Raw genomic sequence first — 27,248 nt, 5'->3', positions numbered from 1 at the left:
GCAAACCTGGTGGCCAACTACAAGAAACGTCTGACGTCTGTGATTGCCAACAAGGGTTTTGCCACCAAGTACTAAGTCATGTTTTGCAGAGGGGTCAAATACTTATTTCCCTCATTAAAATGCAAATCAATTTATAACATTTTTGACATGCGTTTTTCTGGATTTTGTTGTTGTTATTCTGTCTCTCACTGTTCAACTAGTCCTACCATTAAAATTATAGACTGATCATGTCTTTGTCAGTGGGCAAACGTACAAAATCAGCAGGGGATCAAATACTTTTTTCCCTCACTGTATAGCCTTTCTCTGTCTGTCTTTTTGTATGTCCATAAGATGAAAATAGAGTGTTGAGACTGAGATGGGCTTTGTGAACTTCGTGATTAACTTTGTAAATGATTAATATGTTGGTGCATATATAAAAGAAGACGATCTCTATTAGCATTCAAATTAGTTATATCCTCACAATCCCTCAAGTCACTATAATAGGGGAAATCAATTGTGCACTGCATATTGAAAAGGTTTGAGTTCTCTTTGTGTAAAGAAGTTGAAGATGTCTCTACATCAATTGGGTATTTTATAGTTTATTAAGCTCCTTGGAATTTACTCCATTTTATGCCTTCACTCTAAATAAACGTAACTTTTAAGTGGGAATCTATATGGGAATCTATATCAGGCAGTCATTTTCAATTAAATTAGATCTGGGCATCATTCTCTTTCAAGCATGGTAACTTTCTATCAAAATCTGCTGAAGAGAATAATCATCCTTATCTGCTAGTGAGAAAAATAAGGTCAAGCGGTTGCTTATTGGATTTCCATTGACAGAGACACTTTGCAATCATGTAGAATTTGCCTCTGCAACACGAAAGCTGATTGTGGTATTGAGGTGAGCCTAAATGCTAATTATGACTGATGTATTGTGACTGTATATTATCATTAACATCTTCCTTAAGTACTCATTTAGGGCCTGTTTGTCAGACTGTCTTTGTTTCTTCCTGGCTGTACCATCAATGCCTCCACTGCCGTAGCTATGCTTTTCCAATCCTAACTGCCTCAACTCCCAGCCTTTCATCCGAAGCAAGTCTCTCTACCATCTCAATTTAAATGTTTTTTTTGTTTATTTTGCTTTTTATGGGCTTTGAGATTATTTTCTGTAATGAAAAGTGCTATACAAGTGAAATACATTATTATTAATAATAATCAATTGAATCTGTTTTAAAATAGGCTATATCATTCATAAAGATAGTGATTATCATTCGTATTTATCAAAGCTAGATTGAATGTTTGAAACATGACCTAGAATCGTTTCTTTGTGATGAGAATCCTGAATATCACTGATTTAATTTATTTGATCAAATCAATGAGTTTCTTTCATCAGATCAATTTAGTCTAAATTAGACCATCATTGTGACTGGGACAAAATTATTCTCCCCAAGACTCGAGACAAAAAACAGTAGGCCTATGGTGTTACTGAGAAGGCCATCTTTGATTACTTCACTTGATTACAAAGTTAATGTATTTGACAGTAAAAGGCCTACCTGTAGTTGGCCACGGTCTTGTTCCATCATTGTCTAGTTTGACAGTGACAGTGTCCTTGCTGCTTTCCTCTGTCCATGAGAAGGATTTGTCAGTCAAGAGTAGGGTGACCACATTTAAAATACCCAAATGCGGGACAACAGGAGGATTTCGCGGGACTGTGTAGCCTACATGATTAAAAACTATCTGGCCAGGTTTTGTAACGTTTTGTCACTCATTTTGTGGCACGGAGTCTACGTGGATTACTCTACATGCAGCCAGAGACAGTTTCCGTAACATCGCCCTTGCAAAAAAACCTGCAACAGATTGTCTAGTGAAACGCACACTCGGCACTCTGATTGGACCAGCAAACTGTCAATCAACACAGGTCGGGTGCGCTAGCGAACAGGTTGCTGATTTGCTGTACAGCTATAGGATCCGATGCAGCACAAACGTCAAATTGTAGGAAGAGAGGATTGCCATAATAATTAAATATGCAGCTCCCAAAAGAATTGGTGATCAAGAATATGAACTGTTTCCTTTGCAAGCTCACCAGCAATGGGGCAACAATGACTAGCATAGGCCTACTGATCTTTTGGTATGTAACAATTACTTGAAATTGATAATTTACTTATGAAGCTTGCATTTGGAATTTGTTGTTAAAATGAATGATTACTGTGGCGAAGATGCGCTCTCCGAACTCCCACCAGTGGAAGGTGCTTTTTTTTGCTCTTGTTGAAATGTTTGCTGTTGCTTTCAACATGTTTAAATGCATAGACCCTATGAAGTAAATATATGTTCCATCTATTACTACAATAATTGCTAGCGTTTCATCATTCCATCACTGTACCGTTTATTGCAACACGTAGACATTTCTGTTCCATGTCTGATAGGCCTACAGAGACATTTATGTTTCATGTTTGATAGGCCTACGATACATTTCCATTTAGCCAACCATTTGTTACCCTGCTCTGAGTGGGCGCGATGTTTATAGTGCGCATGCACATTCGTAAGACTCATGAGGTAGAAGTTATGTTTATTTAATTCAATGTATGGTTTCCTTTGTTTATATTTCCCGGGTTATGTCAGAGTTCTCTGCGTCTGTGTCGTATGTCTCTGTAATTGTTGTTGTGTATAAGGAGCGCGCGCGCCTCAGTGCGCATAGAAATAGGCTACATGGCCTGCGCTCCACGTTTTGGAGTCAGAACGTTGAATAAGCGAACATTATTGTTCCATGTATGCATGGTATTGAAATATAAGTAATAATCATTACGTCAGAGTAAGACGAATGTACCAATGTAATAATGGAGGTGGAAATTGCCTTTACATTGTAGAACCCGTGTATTGGTTATCTTTGCCAATAGGGTAATTGTATGGTCCTGGGGGCCAAGTGCTTATATTCTGCAGGCCTACCTGTTTGAGCTCCTGTTAGACAGATTCGATTTGGTTTCTCAAGGTGAGGCTGTTCTGTCATGCCCTCTACCTGGGTCCGTTCAGATAGGACAGATTAAGCCTGATACAGAGGCTATTTCTTTTGGGCTATTGCCCGTGTATATTTGGTAAATCTACTTGTATATTTAGCATGATATGGCGCTTTTACCATTGGATCACCAAGACCTATAAATACATCTACACTATGAGAACGTCAACCTGCCTTGCCTTCTGCTGATTTCATGCCCGTACGACTGCTACAAGGTCCCTAATTTACAATTACATGGGCTAATCAAAATGTGTTGTAGACAAAAAAATGAAGAGGGCTGTCTGGTAGCCTCAATAAATAGACAAAGATTTGTAGTTGAACAAGTCCTTGCATGTATAGATTGTTTTTACTTGACTTGAGACTTGACTTAAACTTGTGACTCGACTTGACTTGCTCTTAGAAAGCATGACTTGGACTTGACTCGAGTCTTGACCTGTTTGTTCGACTTGGGACTCGACTTGAGACTCGGGCCTTGTGACTTGAGACTTGCTTGTGACTCGAATAATAGTGACTTGGTCCCACCTCTGTCATTTCTCAAAGATGGTACCGAAAAAATGTAGCCTATTGCAAATCATTATACGATATTAATAAAATGCATCCTCCAATTGCAACTTCTGCCTATGCTCACACATATGGTTTAAGAACATTTTCTATTTTTAATACCCTCAAGAACTAAGTTAGGCACACCTAATTTCAAAATATGCCATGGCATCATCACTGTCAATAGTGAATGATAATTCTTCACGTTTTACAAGTGAAATGTCCAAACTGCTTCTGCATGCCAATAATTTGACCTCAATCAGTTTCATGGGAATATGCATTTAGATCTTCTTGAATTACTGTTTCGTGAGACAATTAGAGCAGATGGTGTTAACAAACTAGTAGCAAATAGCCTTCCGATATTATGTTTTAATCAAAGCACATTCTGCCAAGTGGCCAGCTCTGTTGAGTTTTGGCCGCATTATATATATATATTTTTACTATTCAGCTAACCATCCTTAAATCTAATAAGAAATTAGGTGCTGTTTTTGGTGTAACAGTAATGTTATACTTTTTTATATAAGTGTTATGTAGAATACTAATTAATCATTATGTGATCTTCCAAGACATTGATTCAGCTTTGATCTAACTTTACTAAACGAGCACCATTGTGAGAAGTGGCGGGGCGCTATGGTAGCACTACACCTCTGCAGTCCGCTGAACCGAACAAGCAATTGATGCGACCCTAGCCTACTCTTTTGCCTTGCACAAAACTTGGTGATGCAGAAACGAGAGACCTGGGAATATTTGGCCAAGGAAACATTTCTGGTTGGTCTTCGGGAATGCAAAACAGTTAGGAAAGGAGTATTTAAAACGAGATTGAGTGAAGTAGCAGCAAATATGTTGAATGAGCAACTAATGAGCATGTAGAACCTCACAAGTTTGACTAATTTACCTTATATCTTTCAGTTTAATTGGGCTATTTATTTACTTTTGTAGCTCTTCATCAAAAGCACGTTAGCTAGGCCTAACTGTCCTCTCCAACTTTAGCTGGAATTTAGCCTGAAAGGACTTGAGAAATATGATTGGTTGACCATAGGCCTATGACGTTGGCCTACGTGTCGTCTCAGATCTCAACAATGATTGGAGAAGTGTTTAATATCACCAGTAGGCTTAAGCTACCACATCATTATGATATATATTTTAATACGCGCAACGTGACTGCAAGAGAGGTCTGAATGTCTGACTGAAATACCGGACCAATTATCTTTTTTTTTTCTAAATTAGTGGTGTTTGATTGCGGGACAAAGGGCAGGACTGTCCCGCACAATCGAGGACACCTGGTCACCCTAGAAGAGAAGAGATAGCCATTAAGAACGTCACATCAGAATACATTTACGTCATTTAGCAGACGCTCTTATACAGAGCGACTTACAATTAGTGAGTGCATACATTTTCATACTGCCCCCCCCGGGAAACGAACCCACAACCCTGGCGTTGCAAGCACCATGCTCTACCAACTGAGCTACAGGAGACAAGTCTAGGGCACTAGGCATCTAAATACATCAATTAAGAATTTGAAAGTACTGAACATGTTCAGTAAAACAAATTGCAGGTTTGGTCATTCTCATGCACGCGCGCTTTCATATGATTGACAGCGATCATCATGCGCGAGAGGCTACCTACCAGTAACAATGGCCAAGCTAGCCAGCTAACGTGCTCGTTGATGTAGGCATCACATCTGATATTTTTACAGTACAACGAGAATAAGAGTAACTGGGGTTAATAGTCAAGTTAGCTAGCTATATGAAGTTAGTAAAATACCAATAACTTGGGGTAATTTGCCTCAGGTGTTGATGAACTCGGCTTGAATGATGGATCACAAAATGGAGCGAAGTCCTCCTACCAATGGTAAAATTGCGTGGCTAACTTTGGCTAGCTAACGAAAGTTAGCTAGCTTGTTAGTGTGACGTTGTTTGTTTGCTTTAACGCAAAGTTTGTTTACCATTCTCCATTGTTAGGTAGCCAATTATCGTGACATTGATGGGCTAGCTAGTTAAGCTACTTCTTGCGAACATTGGGCTAACGGTTAGCGCCAGTATTGTCGTGGAAGATGGCTAATTGCGCATAGGTGGGAGTGTCTGGTGTCGAACGAGATTAGAAGATGCATAGTTAGCTAGCAAATTAACACAACAACATTATTGTTTTCCCTTGCTTTCAGGGACAGACACCGCGGAATGGGGTCTTAGAAAAGCTAAACTTGTCGTGGCCGTTGCCATAATAAAGAGTAAACCTCCCGGGAGAAGTGGTCGGAGGCACGCTGAACATTTGGCCAACACGCTGAGTAGCCAGACTGAGGCCTGGAAGACCAAAGCCCAGAAGCTGCAGGAGGAAGTGCTCAGAATGCGTCAAGAACTCCTTCTCACCCAGATGCTCTCAAAGCCAAAGAACACCAGTGGAACAGAAGCTGGTGGTGGGTCTCATTCATCCTCTGCTGGTTTGTAGCTAGCTAACCCCCACTCCTTTAAAGTGTGACTAATAGCATATACCCCATGTTAGACATTTCCTTTATTAGGGCGGCAGGTAGCTTAGTGGTTAAGAGCGTTGTGCCAGTAACCGAAAGGTCGCAGTTCTAATCCCCGAGCCGACTAGGTGAAAAATCTGTCGATGTGCCCTTGAGCAAGGCACTTAACCCTAATTGCTCCTGTAAGTCCCTCTAGATAAGAGCGTCTGCTAAATGACACATTTTTATTTAATAATAATTAGTCTCCTATTGGTCAATCACGTGAATACAGTATACTCAGTAGGCCCATTGTACTTTAGGTCTGCTGGATAGGCCCATAGCAATGCATTTAGAATTAGATATATCTGTGGCTCTGGATAGGGCTGCAGTTTTGTACTGTCACAGTAAATAGCCTCCCAGTTTTATTATTTTGTTCAATTGATGAACAGCAGGATTCATGCTCATTTAAATGTAGCTCATTTTCAGTTAGTAAAGGACTGCTCAGCATGTCTGGCATGGATGGTTATTGGATTACAATGTCTACATGAGGAGTGGAGCCTAGTTTTCATACCCTAGTTATCAGCCGGGTGTATTATTGAACTGAAGGCCATTGTGGCCAATGAGCATCTCGCTCATTAATGAAGTTGAGCATCATGGACACACAAGGTTGCTTTGGAAACAAGGCCCGTTGATGTGCAAAACACGTAAGAATTAGGCCTATATGAAATTACACAAGGTGATGGTGAATTACTTAAAAGGCGAGAGAGACATGATTGAATGGGGTTTAATGACAAAGCTAATTGTGTGAAAATTAAGGATGTTTTAGATATAGGGCCTAATGCTTAATTCAGTGACATAATGTATAATGAAGCTGACAATGAGATGTGCATAGTGATTAAGCGCATGTCCTACTTGGTGCAACCTGCAGGAGATGACTTCAAGGACCTTCTCTCTCAGGACCTCATGGGGCCGGGCTTGGTGAAAGACCTGCTCAACTCAGACATGGACTCCGGCTATGGGATGGAGAACAACACAGAGACACTTCTGCCCACTCAAGACTCTGCAGAACCCAGTGCCCAGCCAGCCTTCCCAACTGTCGACACCACACCCCCCCAGATCCCATTCTCTAGCCTGTGTGAGGCAGGCTCTCGGGGGAAGGCCATGCTGCTCCACATGCAGTTTCTCCAGAGCCTGTGTGGGCTGAACAGGTTGGAGGGGGAGGCAATGAGTGTGGAGGCTGGAGGGTTTAGCCTGGACAAGGACAGGTCGGTGGTGGCAGACTCGGTGTGCCAGCTGCTGTCCTGTGTGGTGTCTGCTAGTAGGGATGTCAGACTCCTGCCCCCACACTCACTGCTCCTGCAGGCGTGCCGGGTGGTGGCCCAGGCAGTGGATCACTGGCTCTCCCACAGACAGCCCTCCCTGCTTTTTGTGACAGGCATGGAAGATTCCCTGAAACAGCTCACTGATGTTCTATTATGCAACGGCCAGCTCAACAGGGTAAGAGAATATAATGCATATCGTAGTCAATTAATGATAATGTTTTACAGTATTATATTTGTGTAGGTGTTTAAAACATACTTCCTTTAATAGGTAACACCAGACAGTAAACCCTAATTGTTTTTATTCCAAAGCGAGAGGTTCTCAGTCCTAGTCTCACTTACATTGTGGATGATCATTGCATGGCTAAATGTAATATCAAGTTGACCTGAGATTGATGAGTTCAGTGGTTCTTAGTATGCAGTCCAGAATAAGTGCCAGTATGTTTCATTACCCTCAGAAAGAAATTACAGTCATCAAAGTGGCATTGAAGTTTATAGGTGATCATATCACCAGCTGACTGGTTTTCTGATCCACGCCCCTACCTTTTGTTTTTAAGGTATCTGTGGCCAACAGATGCATATGCGTATTCCCAGTCATGTGAAATCCATAGATTAGGGCCTAATTAATTTATTTCAATTGACTGATTTCCTTACATGAACTGTAACTCAGTAAAATCTTTGAAATTGTTGCGTTTATATTTTTGTTCAGTGTAAATTGAAGACAGACAATTTTTTGTTTTAATGCAACAGTAACATTAATATAGACTGATACTGAAGGAGGAAGGAAAGGAGAGCATGGAGAAACTAGTGAGATAAAATGGAGAACGGCACCACATCCACTGTTAGTTATGACTAATCATGAGTTATGACTGGCAGTACCAATACTTATTAGCTTCTGAGGGGACAGACAATCACCTTAGTGTCAGCAGGCTTGAATAAAGGCTGTCACAGTTGAGTTGTGGAGGGCGTGTTGTCCCTTTCCGAATGAAGATTAATAGGTGGGAGGTTATATGTTGCTTTTAGGCCAATTGTTATCACAGATCTAGCCACAAGTCACTTTGGATTTCCTGAAAAACTGCTTGAAAGATTCTTAACTGCTGCTAAAGCATTATGGTGATTATGTGGTACCAAATAACTTCCAGTAATTGGACCATTGCTTTAGAGGCTCTGACATGCTGAATCATAGTTGTTTTGGTTACCATATCATATGAATGGCCAGCAGTTTGCATGTTAATCTCGGCAGGAACCCAGAAACAAGTCTGTGCTGGCCAACAGTCTGTCACCAGAGACTGTGTCATAGCATTTCCATTATCCCCAAATAGGCTGTAAGTTGCCCGTATAGGCTAGGTCAGGGATGGGCAACTTTGATGGGGTGGGGGCCACAATAAATCTGAACTCATCATGAGGGGCTGCAGTTGCGGTGCCAACACGCCCCTCCCCCCAAGAGAAAATGTGTAAGTTTTAGAGTTCATTTCATGCAATTCTACACATTTTGCCATGGGACGGAGAGAAGATTTTGGAATTTGATAACACATTTCCTGCAATTCTACACATTTTGCCTTAGGGTGGAGAGAAATATATATATTTTTATATATATATTTATATATATATTTTTTAGGGGGTAGATCAGCTTTAATATTGCAGATAGATTGTAACTTCCATCAATGTAATTGTCTGTATCACTTCCAATCCCCCATATGTTATTTTTTTCTCGCATATATACAGTGGGAAAAAAAGTATTTAGTCAGCCACCAATTGTGCAAGTTCTCCCATTTTAAAAAGATGAGAGAGGCCTGTCATTTTCATCATAGGTACACGTCAACTATGACAGACAAATTGAGGAAAAAAAATCGAGAAAATCACATTGTAGGATTTTTAATGAATTTATTTGCAAATTATGGTGGAAAATAAGTATTTGGTCACCTACAAACAAGCAAGATTTCTGGCTCTCACAGACCTGTAACTTCTTCTTTAAGAGGCTCCTCTGTCCTCCACTCGTTACCTGTATTAATGGCACCTGTTTGAACTTGTTATCAGTATAAAAGACACCTGTCCACAACCTCAAACAGTCACACTCCAAACTCCACTATGGCCAAGACCAAAGAGCTGTCAAAGGACACCAGAAACAAAATTGTAGACCTGCACCAGGCTGGGAAGACTGAATCTGCAATAGGTAAGCAGCTTGGTTTGAAGAAATCAACTGTGGGAGCAATTATTAGGAAATGGAAGACATACAAGACCACTGATAATCTCCCTCGATCTGGGGCTCCACGCAAGATCTCACCCCGTGGGGTCAAAATGATCACAAGAACGGTGAGCAAAAATCCCAGAACCACACGGGGGGACCTAGTGAATGACCTGCAGAGAGCTGGGACCAAAGTAACAAAGTCTACCATCAGTAACACACTACGCCACCAGGGACTCAAATCCTGCAGTGCCAGACGTGTCCCCCTGCTTAAGCCAGTACATGTCCATGCCCGTCTGAAGTTTGCTAGAGTGCATTTGGATGATCCAGAAGAGGATTGGGAGAATGTCATATGTCATATGGTCAGATGAAACCAAAATAGAACTTGTCGTGTTTGGAGGACAAAGAATGCTGAGTTGCATCCAAAGAACACCATACCTACTGTGAAGCATGGGGGTGGAAACATCATGCTTTGGGGCTGTTTTTCTGCAAAGGGACCAGGACGACTGATCCGTGTAAAGGAAAGAATGAATGGGGCCATGTATCGTGTGATTTTGAGTGAAAACCTCCTTCCATCAGCAAGGGCATTGAAGATGAAACGTGGCTGGGTCTTTCAGCATGACAATGATCCCAAACACACCGCCCGGGCAACGAAGGAGTGGCTTCGCAAGAAGCATTTCAGGGTCCTGGAGTGGCCTAGCCAGTCTCCAGATCTCAACCCCATAGAAAATCTTTGGAGGGAGTTGAAAGTCCGTGTTGCCCAGCGACAGCCCCAAAACATCACTGCTCTAGAGGAGATCTGCATGGAGGAATGGGCCAAAATACCAGCAACAGTGTGTGAAAACCTTGTGAAGACTTACAGAAAACGTTTGACCTGTGTCATTGCCAACAAAGACCTGTGTCATATAACAAAGTATTGAGAAACTTTTGTTATTGACCAAATACTTATTTTCCACCATAATTTGCAAATAAATTCATTAAAAATCCTACAATGTGATTTTCTGGATTTTTTTTCTCATTTTGTCTGTCATAGTTGACATGTACCTATGATGAAAATTAGAGGCCACTCATCTTTTTAAGTGGGAGAACTTGCACAATTGGTGGCTGACTAAATACTTTTTTCCCCCACTGTATACACTGCTCAAAAAAATAAAGGGAACACTTAAACAACACATCCTAGATCTGAATGAATGAAATAATCTTATTAAATACTTAAATAATCACACAAAAATTATCAATGGAAATCAAATGTATCAACCCATGGAGGTCTGGATTTGGAGTCACCCTAAAAATTAAAGTGGAAAACCACACTACAGGCTGATCCAACTTTGATGTGATGTCCTTAAAACAAGTCAAAATGAGGCTCAGTAGTGTGTGTGGCCTCCACGTGCCTGTATGACCTCCCTACAACGCCTGGGCATGCTCCTGATGAGGTGGCGGATGGTCTCCTGAGGGATCTCCTCCCAGACCTGGACTAAAGCATCCACCAACTCCTGGACAGTCTGTGGTGCAACGTGGCGTTGGTGGATGGAGTGAGACATGATGTCCCAGATGTGCTCAATTGGATTCAGGTCTGGGGAACGGGCGGGCCAGTCCATAGCATAAATGCCTTCCTCTTGCAGGAACTGCTGTCACACTCCAGCCACACGAGGTCTAGCATTGTCTTGCATTAGGAGGAACCCAGGGCCAACCGCACCAGCATATGGTCTCACAAGGGGTCTGAGGATCTCATCTCGGTACCTAATGGCAGTCAGGCTACCTCTGGCGAGCACATGGAGGGCTGTGCGGCCCCCCAAAGAAATACCACCCCACACCATGACTGACCCACCGCCAAACCGGTCATGCTGGAGGATGTTGCAGGCAGCAGAACATTCTCCACGGCGTCTCCAGACACTGTCACGTCTGTCACATGTGCTCAGTGTGAACCTGCTTTCATCTGTGAAGAGCACAGGGCGCCAGTGGCGAATTTGCCAATCTTGGTGTTCTCTGGCAAATGCCAAACGTCCTGCACGGTGTTGGGCTGTAAGCACAACCCCCACCTGTGGACGTCGGACCCTCATACCACCCTCATGGAGTCTGTTTCTGACCGTTTGAGCAGACACATGCACATTTGTGGCCTGCTGGAGGTCATTTTACAGGGCTCTGGCAGTGCTCCTCCTGCTCCTCCTTGCACAAAGGTGGAGGTAGCGGTCCTGCTGCTGGGTTTTTGCCCTCCTACGGCCTCCTCCACGTCTCCTGATGTACTGGCCTGTCTCCTGGTAGCGCCTCCATGCTCTGGACACTACGCTGACAGACACAGCAAACCTTCTTGCCACAGCTCGCATTAATGTGCCATCCTGGATGAGCTGCACTACCTGAGCTACTTGTGTGGGTTGTAGACTCCGTCTCATGCTACCACTAGAGTGAAAGCACCGGCAGCATTCAAAAGTGACCAAACCATCAGCCAGGAAGCATAGGAACTGAGAAGTGGTCTGTGGTCACCACCTGCAGAACCACTTCTTTATTGGGGGTGTCTTGCTAATTGCCTATAATTTCCAGCTGTTGTCTATTCCATTTGCACAACAGCATGTGAAATTTGCCAATCAGTGTTGCTTCCTAAGTGGACAGTTTGATTTCACAGAAATGTGATTGACTTGGAGTTACATTGTGTTGTTTAAGTGTTCCCTTTATTTTTTTGAGCAGTGTAAATATATACATACATACATATCCTTAAAAAAAAAATATTTCCCTTCATTACTTTCCAACCCCACCACCCCTTCCCTAATTTGAGTAAACTAGTGAACAACAATGCTTAGGCCTCAACTTCCAGCTTATAGAGTGGGGAGAACAAGTATTTGATACACTGCCGATTTTGCAGGTTTTCCTACTTACAAAGCATGTAGAGGTCTGTAATTTTTTATCATAGGTACACTTCAACTGTGAGAGACGGAAAATCACATCGTATGACTTTTAAGTAATTAATTTGCATTTTATTGCATGACATAAGTATTTGATCACCTACCAACCAGTAAGAATTCCGGCTCTCACAGACCTGTTTAGTTTTTCTTTAAGAAGCCCTCCTGTTCTCCACTCATTACCTGTATTAACTGCACCTGTTTGAACTCGTTACCTGTATAAAAGACACCTGTCCACACACTCAATCAAACAGACTCCAACCTCTCCACAATGGCGAAGACCAGAGAGCTGTGTAAGGACATCAGGGATAAAATTGTAGACCTGCACAAGGCTGGGATGGGCTACAGGACAATAGGCAAGCGGCTTGGTGAGAAGGCAACAACTGTTGGCGCAATTATTAGAAAATGGAAGAAGTTCAAGATGACGGTCAATCACCCTCGGTCTGGGGCTCCATGCAAGATCTCACCTCGTGGGGCATCAATGATCATGAGGAAGGTGAGGGATTAGCCCAGAACTACACAGCAGGACCTGGTCAATGACCTGAAGAGAGCTGGGACCACAGTCTCAAAGAAAACCATTAGTAACACACTACGCCGTCATGGATTAAAATCCTGCAGCGCACGCAAGGTCCCCCTGCTCAAGCCAGCGCATGTCCAGGTCCGTCGGAAGTTTGCCAATGACCATCTGGATGATCCAGAGGAGGAATGGGAGAAGGTCATGTGGTCTGATGAGACAAAAATATAGCTTTTTGGTCTAAACTCCACTCGCCGTGTTTGGAGGAAGAAGAAGGATGAGTACAACCCCAAGAACACCATCCCAACCGTGAAGCATGGAGGTGGAAACCTCATTCTTTGGGGATGCTTTTCTGCAAAGGGGACAGGACGACTGCACCGTATTGAAGGGAGGATAGATGGGGCCATGTATCGCGAGATCTTGGCCAACAACCTCCTTCCCTCAGTAAGAGCATTGAAGATGGGTCGTGGCTGGGTCTTCCAGCATGACAACGACCCGAAACACACAGCCAGGGCAACTGAGTGGCTCCGTAAGAAGCATCTCAAGGTCCTGGAGTGGCCTAGCCAGTCTCCAGACCTGAACCCTATAGAAAATCTTTGGAGGGAGCTGAAAGTCCGTATTGCCCAGCGACAGCCCCGAAACCTGAAGGATCTGGAGAAGGTCTGTATGGAGGAGTGGGCCAAAATCCCTGCTGCAGTGTGTGCAATCCTGGTATATCAAATACTTATGTCATGCAATAAAATGCAAATTAATTACTTAATTATACAATGTGAATTTCCGTCTCTCACAGTTGAAGTGTACCTATGATAAAAATTACAGACCTCTACATGCTTTGTAAGTAGGAAAACCTGCAAAATCGGCAGTGTATCAAATACTTGTTCTCCCCACTGTACATACTATACATATTTTATGGACACAGTCAATTTACTCCTGAACTTCCTCTACCTTGGAGAGAAATGTTTGCAGTTTTTAATATGATATCTGAGCGAGAATGACAAATAAAATCAATGGGGGCCCCCCGGGCGGTAATTAGACTATGATTACTCTAAGTTTAGATAAATGGCCGCTAAACTAACTTAACAATCTAAAAATGTTAATTGAGTGACTATCAGTGACTGACATAACAAGAGAAAAACTGCTGATGCACAAACACATTTTGAAATTGCACCTTGTGTATTCTAACTTGCAACAGTAAGTTAAGACTCCAACTGAGTATAGAGAAGAAAAAAAACAGTTGTATAATATTTTTTTGGTGGGGGGGGAGTGATCCGAGGGTGTGCAAAAGGGGGGCGGCCCACGTGCCTCCAGTTGCCCATCCCTGGGCTAGGTCATTGTGATGAGTGTAAATAATGTATAGAATTACTTCCATTGGGAGCTCTCATGTTTGAAAAATGTCTGGCTAAATTTCAGATGGATATTTGCAAACGTTGAGTCCCAAATGGCACCCTATTCCCTTTATAGTGCACTACTTTTGACCAGTTTCCACGATCAAAAGTAGTGCACTGTATAGGAAATAGAGTAGCATTTGTGACACATAAAATGCCTAGGTCTCTGCATATTTAGCATGTCATCAAGGTTACTTTTATTTAGAGGGACAGTAGATTGATGACCAGTCAGTCAAGAGGGAAAACCTATAAGCTAGAAGTCAGTTTAATGTCAGTGAAGGAGGAACAGTCACAGCTGCTCTAGTCTGGAGAGTACAGAATGTTTTTCCAATCGTAATACAGTGTGTACACAGCCACATTGCCAGCACCTGCCACCTGCTGCCAGTATTTGAGTGCAATAGCCTAAATCATTGCAATGGTTTCTGCATCACAAGTATTCACGGTACACAACACAGTTTAAGGCAGTCTGGGACAGTTTATTCTCATGTGCAAACTACTCAAAAATGACCGTTGTTGAAGGGTTAGAGAAGTTATGATATCAGATTAATTGACACCAAGGTTCCTTATGTGTGTGTGTGTGTGTGTGTGTGTGTGTATATATATATACAGTGGGGAAAAAAAGTATTTAGTCAGCCACCAATTGTGCAAGTTCTCCCACTTAAAAAGATGAGAGAGGCCTGTAATTTTCATCATAGGTACACGTCAACTATGACAGACAAATTGAGGAAAAAAAATCCAGAAAATCCCATTGTAGGATTTTTAATGAATTTATTTGCAAATTATGGTGGAAAATAAGTATTTGGTCACCTACAAACAAGCAAGATTTCTGGCTCTCACAGACCTGTAACTTCTTCTTTCAGAGGCTCCTCTGTCCTCCACTCGTTACCTGTATTAATGGCACCTGTTTGAACTTGTTATCAGTATAAAATACACCTGTCCACAACCTCAAACAGTCACACTCCAAACTTCACAATGGCCAAGACCAAAGAGCTGTCAAAGGACACCAAAAACAAAATTGTAGACCTGCACCAGGCTGGGAAGACTGAATCTGCAATAGGTAAGCAGCTTGGTTTGAAGAAATCAACTGTGGGAGCAATTATTAGGAAATGGAAGACATACAAGACCACTGATAATCTCCCTCGATCTGGGGCTCCACGCAAGATCTCACCCCGTGGGGTCAAAATGATCACAAGAACGGTGAGCAAAAATCCCAGAACCACACGGGGGGACCTAGTGAATGACCTGCAGAGAGCTGGGACCAAAGTAACAAAGCCAACCATCAGTAACACACTACGCCGCCAGGAACTCAAATCCTGCAGTGCGAGACGTGTCCCCCTGCTTAAGCCAGTACATGTCCAGGCCCGTCTGAAGTGCATTTGGATGATCCAGAAGAGGATTGGGAGAATGTCATATGGTCAGATGAAACCAAAATATAACTTTTTGGTAAAAACTCAACTCGTCATGTTTGGAGAACAAAGAATGCTGAGTTGCATCAAAAGAACACCATACCTACTGTGAAGCATGGGGTTGGAAACATCATGCTTTGGGGCTGTTTTTCTGCAAAGGGACCAGGACGACTGATCCGTGTAAAGGAAAGAATGAATGGGGCCATGTATCGTGAGATTTTGAGTGAAACCCTCCTTCCATCAGCAAGGGCATTGAAGATGAAACGTGGCTGGGTCTTTCAGCATGACAATGATCCCAAACACACCGCCCGGGCAACGAAGGAGTGGCTTCGTAAGAAGCATTTCAAGGTCCTGGAGTGGCCTAGCCAGTCTCCAGATCTCAACCCCATAGAAAATCTTTGGAGGGAGTTGAAAGTCTGTGTTGCCCAGCGACAGCCCCAAAACATCACTGCTCTAGAGGAGATCTGCATGGAGGAATGGGCCAAAATACCAGCAACAGTGTGTGAAAACCTTGTGAAGACTTACAGAAAACGTTTGACCTGTGTCATTGCCAACAAAGGGTATATAACAAAGTATTGAGAAACTTTTGTTATTGACCAAATACTTATTTTCCACCATCATATGCCAATAAATTCATTAAAAATCCTACAATGTGATTTTCTGGATTTTTTTTTCTCATTTTGTCTGTCATAGTGGACGTGTACCTATGATGAAAATTACAGGCCTCTCTCATCTTTTTAAGTGGGAGAACTTGCACAATTGGTGGCTGACTAAATACTTTTTTCCCCCACTGTATATATATATATATATATATATTAGTTCCTTATGAATAAATCAGTCAATTTGTCTCTGTTAATCAAATCAAAGTCTGAAAAATAGGATGAACATTTACTGTAAAATGTCTGCCATTATGCCATGGCTATTAAAATCTCATATTCATAAAAAGACAAGGGAGGAAAGCTAACTTTGATCAATTGGCTGTGTCAAACTATCTCAGTTATTAAATTTTTTGGACTTGTCGGGTGCCCATGTGCATCAGCTATAAGCCAACACGTTGGCGTGAAGTGGTGCTGCATGGTTGTTAAGTCACTTATAATGAAAACAGGACAAACAAGTGCCCACAGGGAACCAATTTTAGGAGGCTCTAAAACTCTCTCCAAGCGGGTGCAATGCCATTATGAAGACGATCCTTTGGTCCAATAATGTCTGGTGTAAAATACGACAATAAGAAAGTCCGAACTAAAGTGGCTTGTTCGGAGGAGAGCACCATACAATAACACTGTAACGCTCTTTTCACATGGCCATTTACAGGGCAGTGAATGATCCGGATCAGGACGATCCTGCAGCACTCTGTGCCTCTTGTGTGTATGAATCACAGACTGCTGAAATTGGGCTGTAGCTTTGGGACAGGAGGGCAAGATGCAGTGTCCTCTACTGCTGTGACAGGGACTAAGCTCCTCAGCCCTGTTCTGTCTGGAGGACTGTGGAATCTGCAGCAGAATGACAGAGGTTACATGTTTGTCTTTGCCCTAGCACTACACCGCTGATTCAAACGATTAACTCCTCATCAAGCTTTGATGATTTGAATCAGGTTTGTAGTGCTAAGGCAAAAACAGAAATGTGCACCCCTTTGGGTCCACAATACCAGGATGAAGAAACACTGCTATAGGGAATATGGTGCAATTATTGTAACCTCTGTCATTCTGCTGCTGATTCCACAGTCCTACAGACAGAAAAGGGCTAAGGAGCTCAATCACTATGGTATTTTTTATTGGTAAATGTACAAACAGATATTATGATAAATAGATTTGAAACTTGTATCTCATTATGGTAAGTGGTGATAAGTATAAGTATAGTCAGATAATTGTAATGGCTTAGCAGATAATAACAAAAGAAGAACAATATTTACATGGCTCAAAGAGAAGGAATATAATATCTATTGTTTACAGGAAACTCATTCAACAATTCTAGATGAAGTTATGTGGAAAAAGGACTGGTGGGGGGCGAAATATACTTCTCCCATGGGCAAAGAAACTCAAAAGGGGTGATGATATTAATTAACAGTAATTTCGATCCGAATGTGCAAATTGTCCAAACAGATCCGCAAGGTAGATGGATGATTTTAAATATGTTATTGGACCATAAACAACAGATATGGCTCGTTAACCTTTACGGACCAAATAATGATGATCCACACTTCTTTGACAATATATATAATACATTATCAACTCTGCAAGCAATACAAGAGTCTATTATTATAGTGGGAGATTATAATACTGTTTTAAATAGCTCAATGGACCGTAAAGGAAATCACACTACAAACTATCACCCTCATGCTCTTAAGGAAATCATTAATGTAATAGATACATTAGAACTAGTAGATATATGGAGGCTTAAATATCCTGACCTAGTGAGATATACATGGCGGAGACTCATTCAAGCTTGTCGTATTGACTTCTTTCTTATGTCATTCTCGTTGGCACCAAAAGTTTAAAAAGTGTTGATAGGGGACAGAATGCGGTCGGACCATCATATAATTGGCATATACATTACTCTTACTGAATTTCCACGTGGGCGAGGACATTGGAAAATTAATCAAAGCCTATTGGATGATAACTTGTTTTTAACTAGGACAGAGGAATTTATAACATTTTCTTCCGACATAACATAGGTACAGCAAATCCCCTTATTGTATGGGACACCTTTAAATGTGCCTTTAGAGGCCATGCAATTCAGTACTCATCTCGAAAACAAAAGCAATTTAGGTCAAAAGAGTTCATACTAACAAAGGAAATAGAAAGTCTAACAGAACCGATAGATAGCAATAAAAACTGTAACATAGAGGCTCAGAATAAATTAGAGGAAAAAAAAGAAATGGAGAAACTTATTCAAGAAAGATCAAGTGTAATATATTATAAAAATAAAGCAAACTGCAAAAAGACTGGATGGAAAATGGGGAAAAATGCACCATTTTATTTTTTATTTTTAAATCTTTAACATAGAAATGCTACCTAAAATAATTTACTGAAACTGGTTACAAATGACGGAGTCACCCATGATTCACCAAATTATATTTTGAAGGAGGAAGCAAAGTACTTTAAGCATATGTTTTCGTTTCAGTCGCTTCCATCTCCTCTAACTGAAGCTAATTGTAGGGATTTTTTTCTATTGATAATGTAAAATTAACAGCCATACAGAAAGACTCATGTGAAGGTGAAATTAGAGGAGGAACTTCTGGATGAAATTAAAGACTAAGTCCGGGAAAACTCCAGGGTTGGATGGCATACCAGTCGAGGTATACCAAACCTTTTTTGATATACTCAGAGGACTGTTATTAGCATGTTTTAACCACTCCTATGTAAATGGTAGATTATCCGACACTCAAGAAGGTCTGATTTCATTATTACTGAAACAGGATACAAGTGGGAAATTTAAAGATCCAGTCCATAAAAAAATTGGAGGCCCCTTACACTTCAGTGTTGTGATGCAAAAATTATAGCAAAATGTATAGCGCATAGAATTAAAAAGGTATTGTCAGACATTATTCATTCTAATCAGACAGGTTTTTTACATGGACGATATATTGGAGATAATATAAGGCAAGTACTGGAAGCAATAGAACACTATGAAAAATCAGGGAAACCAGGCCTGCTATTCATAGCAAACTTTGAAAAGGCATTTGATAAAGTACGACTGGAGTTTATATATAAATGCCTGGAGCATTTACATTTTGGAGAATCTCTTATAAAATGAGTTAAAATCATGTATAGTAACCCTAGGTGTAAAATAGTAATAATGGCTATTTCTCAGAAAGTTTTAAACTAAAGAGGAGTAAAACAAGATCGTCCACTATCGGCATATCTATTTATTATGGCCATCGAAATGTTAGCTATTAAAATCAGAACCAACAATAATATCAAGGGATTAGAAATCCAGGGTTTAAAAACAAAGGTGTCATTGTACGCTGATGATTCATGTTTTCTTTTAAATCCACAACTTGAATCCCTCCACAGCCTCATAGAGGATCTAAATACATTTTCTAACCTCTCTGGATTACAACCGAATTGTGATAAATGTACTATATTACGTATTGGAACACTAAAAAATACAATTTTTACATTACCATGTAGTTTACCAATAAAATGGTCTGATGGTGATGTGGATATACTCAAAATACATATCCCAAATGAAATAAATGATCTCACTCCAATACATTTTAATAGAAAGTTAGCAAAAATAGAAAAGATCTTGCTACCGTGGAAAGGTAAATACCTGTCTATTTGTGGCGAAATCACCCTGATTAACTCTTTAGTATTATCCCAGTTTACCTATTTGTTTATGGTCTTGCCTACGCCTAGCGTACAGTTTTTTAAATTATATGAGAAAATATAATATTCAATTTTATTTGGAACGGCAAGCCAGACGAAATTAAACGGGCCTATTTATATAATGAATTTGGAGGACAGAAATGATTAAATATTAAAGCATTAGACCTATCACATTAAAAAAAACAAAAAAAAAACATTTTAGTCATTTAGCAGACGCTCTTATCCAGAGCGACTTACAGTTAGTGAGTGCATACTTGTTTCTTTTTTTTTTCATACTGGCCCCCCGTGGGAATCGAACCCACAACCCTGGTGTTACAAACACCATGCTCTACCAACTGAGCTACATCCCTGCCGGCCATTCCCTCCCCTACCCTGGACGACGCTGGGCCAATTGTGCGCCGCCCCATGGGTCTCCCGGTCGCGGCCGGCTACGACAGAGCCTGGATATCACTAAAAACTTCAGTCATACAAAAGTTATACTTAAATCCGAACTGGTTCTCTAGCAAATTAGAAAGATTGTCTCACCCCATGTTCAAGAAAGGCCTTTTTCCCTTTATTCAGATTACAACCTCTCACTTTCAGTTATTTGAAAAGGAAATAATCTCCCAAATATCACTATTTCTAAAACAAGCCATATAAAGTTGGTTGCAATTTCAATTGAATCCTCCAGAAACGAAAGAACAAACAATGCAACATATATTGTGGTTAAACTCCAATATACTAATTGATTTTTAAAAAAGCATTATTTTTTTATTAAAATAAAAATGGTATTATCTTCGTAAATGATATCATTGGTAGGTCTGGTGGAGTTATGTCACACATGCAGCTAACAAAAACATGTGGAAATGTCTGCTCTACCCAAAATTACATCCAAATAATTGCAGCATTACCACAAAAATGGAAGAGGAAAGTGGAAGGGGGAAAAAGTAAGGAACTTGTCTGTCGGCCCTGCATGAAACATAATTGGTTAAAGAAAATTGTGATAAATAAAAAAGTATGCCAGTTATATTTAAGGACCAAAGGATTGACAGCCGTTCCATAAATTGCAAAATAGTTGTGAAGAGATTTGACGTACCGATTCCATGGCATACTTTTTATGAACTGATCCGCAAAACGACGGCGGATTCAAAACTTAGAATTTTTCAATTTAAATTATTATATACAATTCTTGCTACCAATAGAATGTTATTTATATGGGGGATACAATATTCCCAGCTCTGCAGATTTTGCTGCGAAGAGACAGAATCATTAGATCATTTGTTTTGGTACTGTCCATTTGTAGCTTGTTTTTGGTCACAGGTCCAGGAATGGCTGAAGGATTGCAATATTTACCTGGAGCTAACCCTGCAGATAGCACTACTGGGTGATCTGAAAAGTCATAGTCAACCAATCAATAATATAATAATACTTTTAGCAAAAAAAAATATTTTCAATTTACAATCTGTAGAAACAATGAGAATAGAAGGTTTCAGAACATTTGTGAAACATCACAGTACAGTTGAAAAATATATGGCAAATAGAAATCCAATATGGATGGTGTTAAGAGATAGATGGGAGGTGTTGAATGGAGCTGAAGGATGGTACTAATGACAACTAACAACAACTAACAACAACAACAGGATAACTAATGTAAAGCATATTGTGTCCATAATAAGTATATGGGTTATAGGTTGAGAGCTTTTGTGAGAGAGCACAGTTAGAAAGGTATGGCATATAGAACGAAACCGGATGGACATCATGAAAATGATCGGAGAGGTTGACGGTAGAGGAAGTTCAGGAGTAAAAACAAACAAAATATAATTATTGTAAAATTGACTGTGTCCATAAAATGTATATAGTATGTATAAGCTGGAAGTAGAGGCCTAAGCGTTGTTGTTCACTAGTTTACTCCAATTAGGGAAGGGGTCGTGGGGTTGGAAAGTAATGAAGGGAAATATATATTTTTTAAAGGATGTGTGTGTGTGTGTGTGTGTGTGTGTGTGTGTGTATGTATATGTATTTATGTGTGTGTGTACAGTGAGTGGAAAAAAGTATTTGATCCCCTGCTGATTTTGTACATTTGCCCACTGACAAAGACATGATCAGTCTATAATTTTAATGGTAGGTTTATTTGAACAGTGAGAGACAGAATAACAACAAAAAAATCCAGAAAAACGCATGTCAGAAATATTATAAATTGATTTGCATTTTAATGAGGGAAATAAGTATTTGACCCCTCTGCAAAACATGACTTAGTACTTGGTGGCAAAACCCTTGTTGGCAATCACAGAGGTCAGACGTTTCTTGTAGTTGGCCACCAGGTTTGCACACATCTCAGGAGGGATTTTGTTCCACTCCTCTTTGCAGATCTTCTCCAAGTCATTAAGGTTTTGAGGCTGACGTTTGGCAACTCGAACCTTCAGCTCCCTCCACAGATTTTCTATGGGATTGAGGTCTGGAGACTGCCTAGGCCACTGCAGGACCTTAATGTGCTACTTCTTGAGCCACTCCTTTGTTGCCTTGGCCGTGTGTTTTGGGTCATTGTCATGCTGGAATACCCATCCACAACCCATCCACAGCTGCCTTGAGATCATTGACAAGATCCTCCTGTGTAGTTCTGGGCTGATTCCTCACCGTTCTCATGATCATTGCAACTCCACGAGGTGAGATCTTGCATGGAGCCCCAGGCCGATGGAGAATTACAGTTAATTTGTGTTTCTTCCATTTGCGAATAATCGCACCAACTGTTGTCACCTTCTCACCAAGCTGCTTGGCGATGGTCTTGTAGCCCATTCCAGCCTTGTGTAGGTCTACAATCTTGTCCCTAACATCCTTGGAGAGCTCTTTGGTCTTGGCCATGGTGGAGAGTTTGGAATCTGATTTATTGATTGCGTCTGTGGACAGGGGTCTTTTATACAGGTAACAAACTGAGATTAGGAGCACTCCCTTTAAGAGTGTGCTCCTAATCTCAGCTCGTTACCTGTATAAAAGACACCTGGGAGCCAGAAATCTTTCTGATTGAGAGGGGGTCAAATACTTATTTCCCTCATTAAAATGCAAATCAAATTATAACATTTTAGACATGCTTTATTCTGGATTTTTTTGTTATTCTGTCTCTCACTGTTCAAATAAACCTACCATTAAAATGATAGACTGATCATTTCTTTGTCAGTGGGCAAACGTACAAAATCAGCAGGGGATCAAATACTTTTTTCCCTCACTGTATATATATAGAAATATATATATATATATATATATATATACACACACACACACACACACACACAGTGGGGAAAAAAAGTATTTAGTCAGCCACCAATTGTGCAAGTTCTCCCACTTAAAAAGATGAGAGGCCTGTAAGTTTCATCATAGGTACACGTAAACTATGACAGACCAAATGAGGGAAAAAAATCCAGAAAATCACATTGTAGGATTTTTTATGAATTTATTTGCAAATTATGGTGGAAAATAAGTATTTGGTCAATAACAAAAGTTTCTCAATACTTTGTTATATACCCTTTGTTGGCAATGACACAGGTCAAACGTTTTCTGTAAGTCTTCACAAGGTTTTCACACACTGTTGCTGGTATTTTGGCCCATTCCTCCATGCAGATCTCCTCTAGAGCAGTGATGTTTTCAAATCAAATCAAATTTTATTGGTCACATGCGCCGAAAACAACAGGTGCAGACATTACAGTGAAATGCTTACTTACAGCCCTTAACCAACAGTGCATTTATTTTTAACAAAAAAAAGTAAAAATAAAACTACAACAAAAAAAAGTGTTGAGAAAAAAAAGAGCAGAAGTAAAATAAAGTGACAGTAGGGAGGCTATATATACAGGGGGGTACCGTTGCAGAGTCAATGTGCGGGGGCACCGGCTAGTTGAGGTAATATGTACATGTGAGGTAATATGTACATGTGGGTAGAGTTAAAGTGACTATAAATAATTAACAGAGTAGCAGCAGCGTAAAAAGGATGGGGTGGGGGGGCAGTGCAAATAGTCCGGGTAGCCATGATTAGCTGTTCAGGAGTCTTATGGCTTGGGGGTAGAAGCTGTTGAGAAGTCTTTTGGACCTAGACTTGGCACTCCGGTACCGCTTGCCGTGCGGTAGCAGAGAAAACAGTCTATGACTAGGGTGGCTGGAGTCTTTGACAATTTTGAGGGCCTTCCTCTGACACCGCCTGGTATAGAGGTCCTGGATGGCAGGAAGCTTGGCCCCAGTGATGTACTGGGCCGTACGCACTACCCTCTGTAGTGCCTTGCGGTCGGAGGCCAAGCAGTCGCCATACCAGGCGGTGATGCAACCAGTCAGGATGCTCTCGATGGTGCAGCTGTAGAACCTTTTGAGGATCTGAGGACCCATGCCAAATCTTTTCAGTCTCCTGAGGGGGAATAGGCTTTGTCGTGCCCTCTTCACGACTGTCTTGGTGTGTTTGGACCATGATAGTTCGTTGGTGATGTGGACACCAAGGAACTTGAAGCTCTCAACCTGTTCCACTACAGCCCCGTCGATGAGAATGGGGGTGTGCTCAGTCCTCTTTTTTTTTCCTGTAGTCCACAATCATCTCCTTTGTCTTGGTCACGTTGAGGGAGAGGTTGTTGTCCTGGCACCACACGGCCAGGTCTCTGACCTCCTCCCTATAGGCTGTCTCATCGTTGTCGGTGATCAGGCCTACCACTGTTGTGTCGTCGGCAAACTTAATGATGGTGTTGGAGTCGTGCCTGGCCATGCAGTCATGGGTGAACAGGGAGTACAGGAGGGGACTGAGCACGCACCCCTGAGGGGCCCCCGTGTTGAGGATCAGTGTGGCAGATGTGTTGTTACCTACCCTTACCACCTGGGGGCGGCCCGTCAGGAAGTCCAGGATCCAGTTGCAGAGGGAGGTGTTAAGTCCCAGGATCCCTAGCTTAGTGATGAGCTTAGAGGGCACTATGGTGTTGAATGCTGAGCTGTAGTCAATGAATAGCATTCTCACGTAGGTGTTCCTCTTTTCCAGGTGGGAAAGGGCAGTGTGGAGTGCAATAGAGATTGCATCATCTGTGGATCTGTTGGGGCGGTATGCAAATTGGAGTGGGTCTAGGGTTTCTGGGATAATGCTGTTGATGTGAGCCATGACCAGCCTTTCAAAGCACTTCATGGCTACAGACGTCAGTGCTACGGGTCGGTAGTCATTTAGGCAGGTTATCTTAGTGTCCTTGGGCACGGGGACTATGGTGGTCTGCTTGAAACATGTTGGTATTACAGACTCAGTCAGGGACATGTTGAAAATGTCAGTGAAGACACTTGCCAGTTGGTCAGCACATGCTCGGAGTACACGTCCTGGTAATCCGTCTGGCCCTGCGGCCTTGTGAATGTTGACCTGCTTAAAAGTCTTACTCACATCGGCTACGGAGAGCGTGATCACATAGTCATCCGGAACAGCTGGTGCTCTCATGCATGCTTCAGTGTTGCTTGCCTCGAAGCGAGCATAGAAGTGGTTTAGCTCGTCTGGTAGGCTTGTGTCACTGGGCAGCTCGCGGCTGTGCTTCCCTTTGTAGTCTGTAATAGTTTTCAAGCCCTGCCACATCCGACGAGCGTCAGAGCCAGTGTAGTACGATTCAATCTTAGTCCTGTATTGACTCTTTGCCTGTTTGATGGTTCGTCGGAGGTCATAGCGGGATTTCTTATAAGCGTCCGGGTTAGAGTCCCGTTCCTTGGAAGCGGCAGCTCTACCCTTTAGCTCAGCAACACGGACTTTCAACTCCCTCCAAAGATGTTCTATGGGGTTGAGATCTGGAGACTGGCTAGGCCACTCCAGGACCTTGAAATGCTTCTTACGAAGCCACTCCTTCATTGCCCGGGCGGTGTGTTTGGGATCATTGTCATGCTGAAAGACCCAGCCACGTTTCATCTTCAATGCCCTTGCTGATGGAAGGAGGTTTTCACTCAATCTCACGATACATGGCCCCATTCATTCTTTCCTTTACACGGATCAGTCGTCCTGGTCCCTTTGCAGAAAAACAGCCCCAAAGCATGATGTTTCCACCCCCATGCTTCACAGTAGGTATGGTGTTCTTTGGATGCAACTCAGCATTCTTTGTCCTCCAAACACGACGAGTTGATTTTTTTAACCAAAAAGTTATATTTTGGTTTCATCTGACCATATGACATTCTCCCAATCCTCTTCTGGATCATCCAAATGCACTCTAACAAACTTCAGACGGGCCTGGACATGTACTGGCTTAAGCAGGGGGACACGTCTGGCACTGCAGGATTTGAGTCCCTGGCGGCGTAGTGTGTTACTGATGGTAGGCTTTGTTACTTTGGTCCCAGCTCTCTGCAGGTCATTCACTAGGTCCCCCTGTGTGTTTCTGGGATTTTTGCTCACTGTTCTTGTGATCATTTTGACCCCACGGGGTGAGATCTTGCGTGGAGCCCCAGATCGAGGGAGATTATCAGTGGTCTTGTATGTCTTCCATTTCCTAATAATTGCTCCCACAGTTGATTTCTTCAAACCAAGCTGCTTACCTATTGCAGATTCAGTCTTCCCAGCCTGGTGCAGGTCTACAATTTTGTTTCTGGTGTCCTTTGACAGCTCTTTGGTCTTGGCCATAGTGGAGTTTGGAGTGTGACTGTTTGAGGTTGTGGACAGGTGTCTTTTATACTGATAACAAGTTCAAACAGGTGCCATTAATACAGGTAACGAGTGGAGGACAGAGGAGCCTCTTAAGAAGTTACAGGTCTGTGAGAGCCAGAAATCTTGCTTGTTTGTACGTGACCAAATACTTATTTTCCACCATAATTTGCAAATAAATTCATTAAAAATCCTACAATATGATTTTCTGGATTTTTTTTTCTCAATTTGTCTGTCATAGTTGACGTGTACCTATGGTGAAAATTACAGGTCTCTCATCTTTTTAAGTGGGAGAACTTGCACAATTGGTGGCTGACTAAATACTTTTTTCCCCACTGTATACACACACACACACAAATACATACATATACATATATATATATATATATATATACACACACATATATATCCTGCGAGAAGAAAAAAAACATTTGGGGGATTGGAAGTGATGCAGACAATTACATTGGAAGTTACAATCTATCTGCAATATTAAAGCTTATTTTTTTTATATATTTTTTTTATAATTAAACACTGCTATAGGGAATACAGTGCCATTTGGGATGAAGCTTCTGTCATTCTGTTGCTGATTCCCCAGGACCAGGATTAAGAACAACTGCCCGATAGAATGCACTACTTTTGACCCGGGTCCA

General features: G+C 41.6%; 1 protein-coding gene across 1 annotated transcript in view; it reads left to right on the top strand.

Moving 5' to 3' along the window:
• Nucleotides 1-5,340: 5,340 nt before the first annotated feature.
• Nucleotides 5,341-27,248, top strand: part of LOC311106478 (meiosis-specific protein MEI4-like) — a gene marked incomplete at both ends in the record, with an annotated part of 69,470 nt that continues 47,562 nt past the window's right edge. The window contains 3 exons of the mRNA XM_084148814.1: nt 5,341-5,380; nt 5,691-5,942; nt 6,901-7,469. Of these exons, the coding sequence (XP_084004940.1) occupies nt 5,341-5,380; nt 5,691-5,942; nt 6,901-7,469 (861 nt within the window). The remainder of the gene's footprint in view (nt 5,381-5,690; nt 5,943-6,900; nt 7,470-27,248) is intronic.

The sequence above is a fragment of the Coregonus lavaretus genome (genome assembly GCF_964263955.1).
Source record: "Coregonus lavaretus genome assembly, chromosome: 31".
Lineage (NCBI taxonomy): Eukaryota > Metazoa > Chordata > Actinopteri > Salmoniformes > Salmonidae > Coregonus > Coregonus lavaretus.
The sequence above is the reverse complement of the archived record's forward strand: the minus strand, read 5'-3'. Positions and strand labels throughout refer to the sequence as shown.